General features: G+C 47.9%; 1 protein-coding gene across 1 annotated transcript in view; it reads right to left on the bottom strand.

Annotated features, from left to right (window-relative positions):
* LOC311351087 (dolichyl-diphosphooligosaccharide--protein glycosyltransferase subunit STT3B) overlaps positions 1-13,273 on the bottom strand; it is a 52,437-nt gene that overhangs the window by 10,991 nt on the left and 28,173 nt on the right. The window contains exons 4-9 of the mRNA XM_084471171.1: positions 10,882-10,947; positions 8,727-8,826; positions 6,727-6,825; positions 5,871-6,017; positions 4,113-4,161; positions 3,039-3,193 (exon numbers count right to left, since the gene is read on the bottom strand). Coding sequence (XP_084327297.1) covers positions 3,039-3,193; positions 4,113-4,161; positions 5,871-6,017; positions 6,727-6,825; positions 8,727-8,826; positions 10,882-10,947 — 616 coding nt within the window. The remainder of the gene's footprint in view (positions 1-3,038; positions 3,194-4,112; positions 4,162-5,870; positions 6,018-6,726; positions 6,826-8,726; positions 8,827-10,881; positions 10,948-13,273) is intronic.

Raw genomic sequence — 13,273 nt, 5'->3', positions numbered from 1 at the left:
CCAAAAGACTTGAGTGCTTTATCTCCATTTTTCACACTGAATGCTGCTCCACAGAAATGGTACTACAAAGCATTTAGCCTTAGTGTATTGGTAACGGAGGTTTGAGCGAAACAAGGAGAGACAGGTATGATGGTTTGAATACAATTCAATTGTACATGTATAGCCCTTAATGACAGATTACAGTGTAGCCCTTTAACATCTTAACAACATTTTCTTTCAGCTTCGCCGGAAATAATAAGTAAATGTATGCATTAGATTGTACACAATTGTACATGATTGTACACAATGTAAAATAATGAACTGATGGAACGCCGGCATTCCAGTGAAAGGACAAATGGGGACGGAATTATGCCGACTTTGTTTGGTTCTGTGTAAAAAAAATAAAGAAAGCTAGATAATTCCGGATGGTCTGTATGGTAATGATGTGGATCTCTGGGTAGAAGGGGCCAGCGACAGAGCACAACGGGGCCAGAACACGAGGCTCAAAATGACTGTCCTCTGAAAATGCTCCTGCATAAATCGGACAGACGGGGGCGCACACGCACACACACACACACACACACACAGATTGAACAGAGTGAACAGAGCGAGACAGACGGCCCGAGAGGCGTGCTGCTGCAGTTATAAGTCAGAGCAGAAGACATCGGGAGGAAGAGCGCACAGAGACAAGAAAAAAGATCAAGAGCCTGTACTGGATAGCATGCTACAGTATGCACACACGCACACATGCCGGTGATTTTTGAGGCGGGTGAGTGTGTGAAACACTGGGTCCCGGCTAGAGATCTTCATGGGTCTATCAGAAGCCCTGATCCAAGACCCCACATGGGACCCACACACGGTTGAGGGTCCACGTTTGGGTCAACGGTCGGTTGTGTCCGGGTCATGTCACATTCTGTTCTCGTGGGTTTGTTCGGTTGTGTCTGGGTCGGGTCCCATTCTGTTCTCATGGGTTTGTTCGGTTGTGTCTGGGTCGGGTCCCATTCTGTTCTCGTGGGTTTGTTCGGTTGTGTCTGGGTCGGGTCCCATTCTGTTCTCGTGGGTTCGTTTGGGTCCGGGTCCCGACCGCAGAGTCGCACAAGCTACCGCAAAAGACTCAAGACTCACTTGTTCAGAGTTCACCTAGACTCCCGCCCCCCCCACTCCCCTGGGAAAAACAGCAAGGTCGTGGATTGGATTGAACCTCTGATTGGTCGACACATGGACCGAAGTTTTCTGAATCTCTGATTGATCGACACATGGACTAGAGTTCGTGAACCTCTGATTGGTCGACACATGGCCTAGAGTCTGATTTGTCTGATTCACAAATCAGACCATTGGTTCAGCTCCCTTTCCTTCCAGGATGTCTCGAATACAACGCTGGAGTCCAGGGTTTAGTGTCCTCTTTAAGGTACTGATGCCATAACGCACAGCTCAATGACCTGGCTTCACACACACAACATAGTTGTCCATTGTGTATATTGGGATGCGCAAAATTTTAATTATTGGCCATAAACATGAATAACGGATGGTTCTCATGGTCATTTCAGCCAATCTTCTTATATACATGGTTAATTATTGATAATCAGCATGCCACGGATCCTAACCGACCACATACATACCTCAATAATCAATATATATTTTTTATTGAACACACACACACACACACACACACACACACACACACACACACACACACATACACACACACACACACACACACACACACACACACACACACACACACACACACACACACACACACACACGATAACGTCATATAACGGCATATAATTCTCCCTGGTCATCTATTGCAAAAGGCTTTTCAATATTAATCCAAAACCAAACCCTACGAGGCTGCGTTGCGCAGCACGTTACAGCAGCACTGGTGCGCAACAAAACACTACAACCACAGAGCTAGGTCCACATCTGGGGAAACGGAGGTGATTGCAATCACAGGCTTCTGATTGCCTCACACACTAGCACCAGGTCAGAAACACCAACTCCCCCCCCCCCCAAAAAAAAAGTTGCCAATTATCCCTGTAGTCGAGATCTTTCGTGTCGGGTTGCTCTTTAAGAAAACATCCCCATGCACTCCTCCAGAACAGATCCCAGCGCCGTGGCAACCGTGTTGTGTAATTAGCAGGGTTACCTTACCTTCTGGGTGGCTTTGATACTAAACGGGCGCCGCGGGCGAAACAGTTTAGCGCGCGCAGACTGACATCATCTCGTTGCCGTAGAGGCGGAGAAGCCTTTTCTGGCTGGTCTCTTTGATTCTCTTTGATCCTCCATCCATCAGCCATTATCACCAGCTCATTACCGCCATGCCCCCCCCCACGAGGAGAGGCTCTCAGAAGCCGCCGCCGCCGCCGCCGCCGCCGCCACACAAACCCCGGGCTGTGGCCATTAGTGGCAGAGAGCCATTTGTCGCGGTCAACATCCGCGCCCCTGTGTCTAAAGCCACCCCAGCCTTCTGTGGCTCAACGTGGAGTTTAGGAGCGCGGGGAGCAGGAGGTGAGCACTAAACATTTGTGCGTTGGGGAGCAAGGGGGTTGGCTAGGGGTTCGCTGTGCGCGACCGTGAATGCTTAAACCACTTCTGCCCAGTTCTGCTGGCAGAGGAGAGGGGGAGAGAGAGGGGAATATTTATGCTTCTTCTAAATGTAAACAAAAATATATATAAGACAAATTAGCCGCATGGTTAAATAGTAAAATATAAGAGGATGAATTGCTTGCGGGGTGCATTATTCAACATGTCGTAAGGAAGAGTTCCCAGTGTGAAGTGAAGTTGTTGCTAAGCTACATTCCGGTCACTGGGAGCCTGCTGGTTGCAGATTGGTTGTTGCGGTCACCTGCTGAGATCGACATTCACCCGGCAAACCAAATGAAAACACACCTGCGCAAATAAGCATTAGAGGAGGCCATAACGGCCTCTGAAGACAGTGGGGAAGCGAGGCGCCATAGGACGCTCTAAGCATTCCCATAATAAATAACTTTTTCTGTTTGAGCAGGCCGAAGGAACGGGTTGCCTCGGAGATAAGCGAGACAGATCAGAAGACTCACCGAAGACGCGCTCGTCGTTGATGTTCTTGATGCAGAACCAGAGGCCGGCGGGGAAGGTGCAGACCAGGATGTGGAGGTCAAAGAAGAAGGAGACCCAGGTGGTGGGCTGGTGCTCCGACACGGAGGCGATGATAGGGATGTGGATCTTGGCGTAGCTGGAAAGGCAAGGCGAGTTCAGAAACTACAAAGGAAGGGTCGAACACACAGTCGAACTTGACTGTGCGTCAAGTCATTACTTCTAAAGCGAATCCTCTTTCCAGATGGTACCCCATAATAAACTCAAAGCAAAACACGCCTTAATAAAAACAACCACAGCACAAACAATGCACAGCATTAAAAGTTGCCTAGCCGAGCTGCTGACGCCGCACTGTTCTGGCCGTACGATAAGCCCGGACCGAGGAGCGCTAACGCAGAAGAAGCCTTATCTTATTTTCTAGTTAGCCAACTCTGCTGGCCGTGGTGGATGGGCAGAGCGGGCCCGAGCCTGGGCGCTTGCAGCCAGCCAGCCAGCCAGCAGCCCCGCAGGCTAGATCCTCTGCATATACATTTGATATACACTTGGCAGACTGCGTGGGCAGATTAGAAACCGCAGACAAAACACAATTTGTGGGCCATGTGTGTCGCCCATTATCTAAGATGGCAGGTTACAAAAAGATAGCACTTTGAGTGATGCTTTATTAAAACAAGCAGTGCCGCGCTGTTACAGGAGCCGTCCAGCGGAGCGGTTCTCAAATGGGGGTACGCGTACTGTACTGCAGGGGTAACAAATATAAATAAAAGCAAACTATAATTGTTTCGTGTTGAGTCCGACAGCTAGAAAGAGAATGGGAGCCAGTGTAGCGATCCTCGTATCGCACGAAGAAGGGCGACGATATACATCGCCGTATCAACATTTTCTCCGACCCCCTACAGTCAGAAACGTGGTGTCGGCCACGCGCCTCGACCACCCGGTGCTTTGCATGATTAGGAGAAGCGCAGCATCTCAACGCGGCGTTCGTCTCTCCCCGGTCGCAGTTCGTCTGTCCCCCCGCTGCTCTGCCCACTGTTAAGTGGTCCATGCGTGTGTTGACTCACCCGGTGTCCCACAGGGAGTAGAATCGACCGCTCCAGGGAGCGATGTACCCTGGGGGTTCAAAGGAGAAACACACACACACACACACACACACACACACACACACACACACACACACACACACACACACACACACACACACACACACACACACACACACACACACACACACACACACACACACACACACGTTTACCATATGGATGCTATCAGGAGGAGAGAAACATACAAATATGAACTGGGAATATAAATTACACCAACCAAAAAGGTAGCAGCAACAGAGTGTACATGCATGAAACCTACATTTGTACACATACACACAAAGCCACGTATCCTGTAGTTGGTTTTTTTGTTACGCACCGGTGTAACATAAAGTTGCCTTGAAGCATTTTAAATGTGTATGGATGATGAAAAGCGCGTGCAATGTGCCAAACGCAGAGACAGATGGAGAGAGAGAGAGAGCGAGAGAGAGCGAGAGAGAGAGAGAGAGAGAGAGAGAGAGAGAGAGAGAGAGAGAGAGAGAGAGAGAGAGAGAGAGAGAGAGAGAGACAATGACAGAGACACAGACAGAGAGAGACAAAAATAAAGAGACAGAGCGAGAGAGAAAAAGAAAGAGAGAGAGAGAGAGAAAGACGGAGTGAGGGAGCGACAGACATCGCCGATGAGCTCTCTCCGTCTACCCTGGTGCCCCCCCCGCCATGGCCCCCAGAATGATTAATGAGCTGTCAGAATCTAATCAGGGGCTCCGAGAAAGCAGCGGGGCCAACAGGTCACCGGGCCGGCTCAATAGCTGGCAGTCCGGGCATAAGGGTTTACCTCAAATCAAAGATAGCTTTCAGCGTTTCATTCAGGAGTTGCGTTTCTTGCTCAACACCAAGAGGGTAGCAACGACCTTGGTGTTGTGAGTGGATGATCACTTAATGTGTTGTGTAGAACAAACATGAGCACTGAATCAGGACGAGGGCCACGGGACTTTTCCTTGAGAGCTCTAGGCCTTAGCCATTCCAAAAATACACTTTTCTCTGCATTCGACGGCATGCAGTGAAAATGTTTCAAGGAAGCAAACCCATCTCAGTCCGTTGCTGTGAATGGAGGCTACCATCTTTATTGTACTGCGATGCAAGCAATACACATCTAGCCAGTGCTATAGCAGTTATATTAACATCAATACTTAATTGCAGGATCAATCATCAATCTATTTATCTTGTTATGCATACATATACAAAGGCGGCCTCCTCATCTTCATTACATAGAGTGTGGGCTGTACTGCAGCTGCTGATACTAGACACTACCAGAGGACAGACTCAAATGTCTGACTGGTTGTCTGAGTCGGTAAAGAAAAGGTATCAACACCATCAGCATCGGCAGCTAAACCTGCTACAGCTCGAGATGACAGTCCTAACGGGACCCCTTCTCGAGAGCACGATATACCCGTGGGTCCCCCCCGAACACAGGGCATCCCTCAACTCCTCAGAACTTTGTTGCAGTGACTACGATGTCCGTGTTGTTCCTTGTGTAGGTCACCCTTGGGCTTGGGTATATGCTATAGTAGACGCTTGATGTCTTTCAAAAAACATAGCGGAGTGTCCAGATGAAATGCAAAATAAAAGGATCTTCATTTATTCATGAGCCCGATTCCAAAGCTCATTCAAACAAACATTCAAAAGAAAAGATTACTGCTGCAACACGGTTCATGAGGTTCTGAAGCGAGCGGCGGTGTGCGGAGCGCGTGTTATTGGGTATATCTCCGCGTTGCGTACCTGTGTAGGTCAGGTAGATGACGGTCATGAACACCACGCCGGCGGCCAGGGACACGCCCAGGAAGAAGAGGGTCTGGAACTCCTGCTTGGTCAGCCTGTCCTTCAGGTACTGCAGGAAGGCGTAGGCCTGCAGCAGCACGAAGACCCCTGGAGGGACGCGGAGCGCACTGGTTCAACGTGCTAATGCTACGCTGGGCTTATTGCTAAGTATTATGTTTGTTATGTGATATAAGGATAACTTGTTAGTAACAGAGTGACACAAGACAACGCAGGTCGAGACGTTCATATCCATTTTAACTCACTTTAACTTAATTTACTAGCAGCAGAGCAATGTTACAAGTTACACTTAGCGCCTAAGGCATGGGAAGAACGATGCATACTGTTGACTATCCATCGCTTACTACACGGCTCTTCTCAATGCTGTGGAACGCTCCGTGTGTTATCCCTTCCATGTTATGTATGTAAGGGATAATGTATGGAACGTCGCCGGTCATTATCGAAAATGATAATGACCGGCGACGCAAGATGGAAGCACAATGATAAGCAGAGGGGAAATGTGAGCTCTTTCTCAGTGGTTTCAGATTGTTGGATGTCTAACGGTTTGGGGAGGGGGGGGGTCTATCTACCCGTATGACTCATCAGTAGTGAACACGTATCTGGTGTTTCTGACAGTTCAACATCTCATTTGCTGTTAGCGAAGAGAAGTGAGCAGATGTGACGATGCATTTTGCTGAATATTTCACAAAAAGCAGAACAAACGGTTTAATAAACTATTCACACAGTTGCATTGAAGGAACATGAATCTGTACAAAGGGTGTGACCTCTAGGAGAGAACCCCTGCTGATTGGTTACTGACCTGCTGCTGCCATGTGTTCACTGGTCCTGATTGGCTGGAAGCCCACAAAGGGAATCTGCATGGAGAGGACCAGGCCCACGATGTAGAAAGTGCTGTAGGCTGGGAGGAGGGAAGGAGAGATGAATGCACGCACACACACATTCGCATACACACAAACCTGTCATCGTCACAGATAGGAGATCCCTAGCCCTGTATGTTGCAGGACGTTAGGCGTGTTAAGACGCATGGATGAGTCAGACTGCAATGTGTTCACGCTTCTTCGCTATTTTGCATTGAGCGTGTTCAAAATGTGATAGAACCGCTTTGTTTGATATCACACACACACACACACACGCACACAAGATTGTCTGCACACAGTTTATTGGGCTTGTAGCAGATGGAACAGTGGGGCGCTCTCTCTCCATCTACATGCGACCACTTTAATTACCACAGAACAACTCCTCTGAGGACAGGCTGAACCACACCACAACAAGGCACGACATCAACTCTCAGGCTCGGATGTATTTCGGCCAAGGAGCTAAGGAGCTAGTCTTGCTTGAAAGGCAAGAGAGCCGGGAAGGGATTTGCTGCAGAAAAAACACGAGCCAAAGCAATTCAAAATGTAAGGAAAAGGACAGCCCCGGGCCAAAAGCCAGTATACAATGACCCTTCAGACCAGATTCACTTATCAGCTGAAGTAAGTGCCTGGCGCCCACTCACATGTGTTCTAATGTGTGGGGTTGCACAATGCACATGCAAGCATGCATGTATGTATGCATGTCCTTCAAATCCTTAAGCCGCTGTCACGCGGCTTGCCTGGTGAAACACTGGTGAAATCCCAGCAACTGCATTAGGGCCAGCGTTATGAATGACTGCATTCCTTAAAGCTTCCACAATCCCGTTTTAATTCCCTCTTTCAGACACACACACCGCCACTCCAACGAGACTATCCCACTACCACTAACCCCGCACCACTAGTCTGAAAGGGGGGCATTGTCAGGCGGGGGTACAGTTGCCAGCATCTTAGTGGCAGAGAGGAACATGTTCTTCGACTAGTAGGGTTCATATTACCAGAGTAGCTGAGCAAAAGGATTAGCCCAGTTTATTCCTCACCCGAGCACCCAAAAGGCATTATTAAAACGTTGCGTCGAAGACACAGAATTTAAGTTCAAACTAATTCACAGAGGTCCCGTTATCAAAGAAAATCTGAGAGGCCAAACCCAGGTACCTTGGTTTGGGTTTAATGGCCTACATTAACGAGGAAGGAACCACGGATATAAAGCTACGCAATCTGACATTAAAAGACCATTGGTGGGCATAATGGGCTGGTGTTTGTGCAACGCCAGAACCCTTTAACAGAGCTCTTAGAGATGTCCTTTTAATGGGGACCACTGGTGCACGTCAAGAGAACTTTGAGTAATGGACTGGACACACACAGGCTATTTAATCCGGGCACATTAGCCCAATGTTTGCTTTTCAGTTTCAATTTCAGTATTGTCGAGTCGAGAAAATCAGTGCTTTTTCAATTTTTAATCCATCAAACAATGATCTGTTCCTCTCATTGTTGGTTCGATTTGTAATCACCTCTACAGCCTGATGGAAGAGAGTGGGAGAGGAGGAGAGGAGATAAGCGCCTCCTTAATTTCAACCCTTTCACTCATCACAATTAACAAAGAGAGTTTCGTTCATCCGCACGGCCTTCGCAAGCGGGGATGATAATTCATCACACACACAATCTCTCTCAGATCTCACACACACACACACACACACACACACACACACACACACACACACACACACACACACACACACACACACACACACACACACACACACACACACACACACACACACACACACACACGGTACAAGCGTGTACTCCGAGTACAACCGAAATCATCAAGCGAATCATAAACGCTTACAAAAGTATTGAATGAAAAATAATTTATAATAATTCAAGTCATTCCCCCGAAATCGTACACACCTCGTGTTGAGTGCGTGGTGTCTGTGTGGAACCTTACCGATGTAAACTCTCTTGCTGAAGCGTTGCATAAGCAGCAGAACAAACACATGGAGAGGGATGAGGTTGATGATGAACACATATCCTCCCCACGCCGACACCTGCAAAACAAACACACACACACGCACGCACAATCTTATCGTCCCGAGCCTTTCAACTACTGTCATGGATTGCTCTGAGACTGACGCGGTGGAGGTAGTGTAGGCGTCTGCTTGATTAGGTTACAGTGGTGGAGCCGGTGCGGCGGTGTAGGCGGTATTAAGAGTGACGGGTTGTGAATTAAAATCAAAAGGAGAGAAGAAAAAGCGTAATTCAGGAGATTCAGGAGAAGGCGTCATTAAAGGGGCCTATACTCAGATGTTGATCTCGCTGGAGATGAGTACCTACCAGTTATCGTCAAGATGAATTTTGTACCCACCACTTAAAAAAAACAAAAAACGAGTTGAATTATTCTGGATTATTACACAGCTCTTCTTAATGCTGTAGAATGCTCTGTTCACTTGCATGGGCCTTCCCGACGTTCAGCTGTCAATTATTTTTGGATAATTGACTGTTGCTAAGCATAATTGACCGCTGTCAAGGAAAGTGGTTTTTTTTGCCTCTGATTCACGTCTTTCTTATCACTCCGCTAGTCCGGTAACTTATCAACCCCAGCATATTCGGATGCTAAGCGACGTTAACGTCTTTGGCAAACTATTTCTCTGCTGATCAACACTACGAATGGGAACAAAATCAATTGTAAAAAGACACACTGTGTGAAGTTATTTTTTCGTTTTGGCAAGTAGCCGTGTAATAAGCGGATATGTATAGAACGCCGGTCATTATCGAAAAAAAGGCCCTTCAGGGCGGTTCGCCCTGTCAGGGCTTATTTTCCCGATAATGACTGGCGTTGTATACATTATATCTTACCTATTTTTGTATGAGCTGCCAGCCTGGCTTGGACAATGAATGAGGTATTAATACCAATACTCTTTGGCTGGGATGCAATGATGAGGCATCAGACAATCAAGTAATTTTAGCTTGAATACATAGGTAAAAAGCACCAGACCAGGTTGCTAGTACCATGGACATTATCAGAGCGATAATCTGTAGAACTAAATGGATGTGGTAGGCTACACCACGGGATGCATCTGCAGACCACTGCCACATAAATAAAGGTGTGTTTTTTGCACTCAAGTGGTTGGCTGTTTTAACTCGGTTGGTTGGGTATAGTGGAGATGATGATAGTGGAGTCAGTCTCTTGTTGACACAAAGTGACTTTTGGTCATACTTGCTTTGCTTGAATTCTGGAATAATTGTGGTGATTGTGGATGGATGTGTGTTGTGAATTGAGAACAGCAAATATTTTTAGCTTTTTCAATCTTGACGACATTTGTAGTGCTGTGTGTAGCCACACTTTTGCCCCATCTGAATTTAAACACATAGTTAATTTCCTTTCCTAGCTCCTCTTTGTTTATGTTGGTAGCTTAGTCATGTCATGTCACGTTGTCAACATTGGGTACATGGAGCACAACATAGTGGGTCATGTGTCCAATGCTTTTTGGAAACGCTTTCTTCATAAAACGTGCCAGACATCACAGTTCGGTGTATACATTTTATTCATTAGTAAGCTACATGGGTATGCCGTCTTTCAGAACCTTTCATTACTTGCACTAAAGAGAAAAAATAGAGTGCATTCTCATTGTACCCAGCACTTTTGAAAATGCACTTTCGAATGTGTCTCTGTCCCCAGCACATTTCAAACGCCCATGCCTATACTTGTCTGATTGCAGTACGGGCTGGGAGGACGCCGTTGTCATAATGGCTGTATTGGACGGGAGTCTGGGTGTAAAAGCCTCATTAAAAAGCCTCCATATTGCTTTGGCAGGTGTTTTTTGTTGGCTTTCTTGCAGTGCTGTGGATAAAGTGGTGACTAGCACTCCAGTAGGGTTTGTGTGTGTGTATGCATGTGCTTGTGTGTGTATGTATGTATGTATGTATGTATGTATGTATGTATGTATGTATGTATGTATGTATGTATGTATGTGCTTGTCTGTATGCGCGTGCGTGTCTGTGTCTGTGTCTGTGTGTTTGCGCCTGTGTGTATGCGTGGGCTTGTGCCTGCGTGTATGTGTACGTGTGTGTACGTGTGTGTATGTGTGCGAGTGCATCCTTACCATGTAGAAGTAGGAGAGGCAGCATCCGATGGCCCAGAACACCGACCCCGTCTTCACAGACTTCACCTGCGGGTCAGAGGGGAAGGTTGCGGTTAGAGGAGGCAGACGGAGAAACAAACACACCAGCCGTTTGACAGACCACGGGGGGCTAGCGGGCGAGTAGCCTGGCTCCGCCCGCCTCCGTACTTCCCCTCAATTTTAAGAATTTCCCTTCAGTACCACGTCTGGGTTTGCGGTATATTCGCAGGTTTTCTGCAGCCAATTTTTTTTTAGCTGTCCAATCAGCAAACAGAGGGGAGTGGCTGAGAACATTGATGTTGAGGTTGTGCGCTAGTTTGAGTCGTAGTCAAACGTCAGCGATTGGTTATGGCAGATCCAGAGCGGCACTGGGGCAGATCCAATAGTTTCAAACTCCAACAGACACCCGCCTTCAAGTGAGTTAACGTTTGTCAATGGAGAAAGGCCAGACTCTCTGTGCAAATTAAATGAAGTACGAGATTCTGGTAGGACCAGGCTAGCGGGCGAGTGGTCCAACATGAACACTGTGACTGTCTTCGCCGAGCCTGTTAACAATGCCGGGCGGCATTAGCTCAGGAGGTAGAGCGGGTTGGCTGGTAACCGCAAGGTTGCTAGTTCGATCCCCGGCTCCTCCTAGCTAGAGTGTCGTGGTGTCCTTGAGCAAGACGCCTCACCCTAATTGCTCCTGACGAGCTGGCTGTCGCCCTGCGTGGTTGACTCCGCCGTCGGTGTGTGAATGTGCGCATGAATGGGTGAATGTCAGTCAACACTGTAAAGAGCTTTGGATAAAAGCGCTTTATAAATGAGGACCATTTAACAATGCACCCTGTGTGGAACAACTCTTCAGCAGCGTGGTTCCCGTCTCCCCCAGGAGGAGAGTGTGGTGAGAGGCCGCGTGACGGACAGGTCCCCCTGGCTGGACATGGGGGGCCGGGGCCTGCGAGGGATTAGCGATGGCTAACCACCTCACCGTAGAGGGGGGGCATGGTGGGTTTGGGGTGGAGAGGAGCAGCAGAGCCCACACGGGCATGGTGGGTTTTGGGTAAAAATTACTGATTTAAAATGTATGCATGTATGTATATAATACTGTATGTATGTAAATTATGGCACCTGTTGCACTCCTGATCATCCCTGGAAGGAGGGATCCCCCACTCTGCGTTCCTTCATAAGATTTCTTCCTTGCTGATTAAGTGAGTTTTTTCTTGCCCTCTGGGGGGCTAGGGTCAGGGGGTGTCATAAATGTATGGCCTGTAAAGCCCTTTCAGAATGTACCGGTGAATAAGGGCTATACAAATAAAGTTGAATTTAAGTTACACTCTAGTCACTCTAGGTCCATTTAAAATCTTCTCAAATAATAAAAGACAAGCTCGATAAACTTTGAATGCTGAATATGAAAAGAGGCGGCGTTGTGCTCCAACCCGGTGGAGACGTTTGTGCGTGCAAACAAAATAACCTTGTTAAATAACCTTGGCAGTTATTAAGACAAGGAGTCAAATAAGAGCAGACACTGACGATGCAGTTGGAGTGGTACCTGCACATCTCTACCAGCGGGCTCGTCATTCCCAGGAGTTTTGCGCTTTTTTGTCAGCGCTTGTTGCTAAGGAACCGTCACAGAAGCCTTTGTTGAAGGCGCAGACTTCTCTGGCCGAATGCACACACATTGTGTGATTGTGTTTGAGTGCGAGTGTCGATTATTTGCCAAGAAATACTCCCTGCCCGTCCATTAAGTGATATTAAACGGGAGCCACTACGAATTGGCATTTTCTTTAAGCACTTTGTGAGTGGGGGAAAACCCCAAAGCTTAATACCTTTGTGTGTGGAAGCGTGCGGGTGAGAGGTGTGCAGCTCTAAATCTTGTTACGCTACACTCCATCCACTCAAGTACCGGGGCGGTTTAACAACCCATGGAAGGACTTCCAAAACGTGACAGACACATAACCTCTCCCCATTAAATCACGACGGCACAGCCGCCGAAATGTCTCGGGAAATGGGAGTTCACCGATCGGTACATTAGCCCCTGACGGAGAGCGGCACGGTACAATGAAGAGGAGGAAAAAGAAGAATTCAACGTCAGAAAGGAAATTGCAACATTCTTCCTGATCCGAGTAATCGCTGGGAGAACAGCCGCAGGAGTGGTGATGTCACACAGACACTCTGCAGAACCGCAGAACCACTGGCGTCCGGGCGGGGGGGGGGTGGGGGTTATCGTCTTCAACGCGTAACTCTTACGACCAGGAGCCACTCCCAGACAAATCAGAGGGCCCCGCCCAATCAAGGGGCTGCAGAGAGTGGCTGTTTACCCCCCGCCAGAGTACATGCCAGGGTGTTAGGGGTTCAGTTGAGTCACGGCACGGTTAGTTTCACTGTTTTTGTC

This window comes from Micromesistius poutassou (genome assembly GCF_964030765.1).
Source record: "Micromesistius poutassou genome assembly, chromosome: 8".
Classification (NCBI taxonomy): Eukaryota; Metazoa; Chordata; class Actinopteri; order Gadiformes; family Gadidae; genus Micromesistius; species Micromesistius poutassou.
The sequence above is the reverse complement of the archived record's forward strand: the minus strand, read 5'-3'. Positions and strand labels throughout refer to the sequence as shown.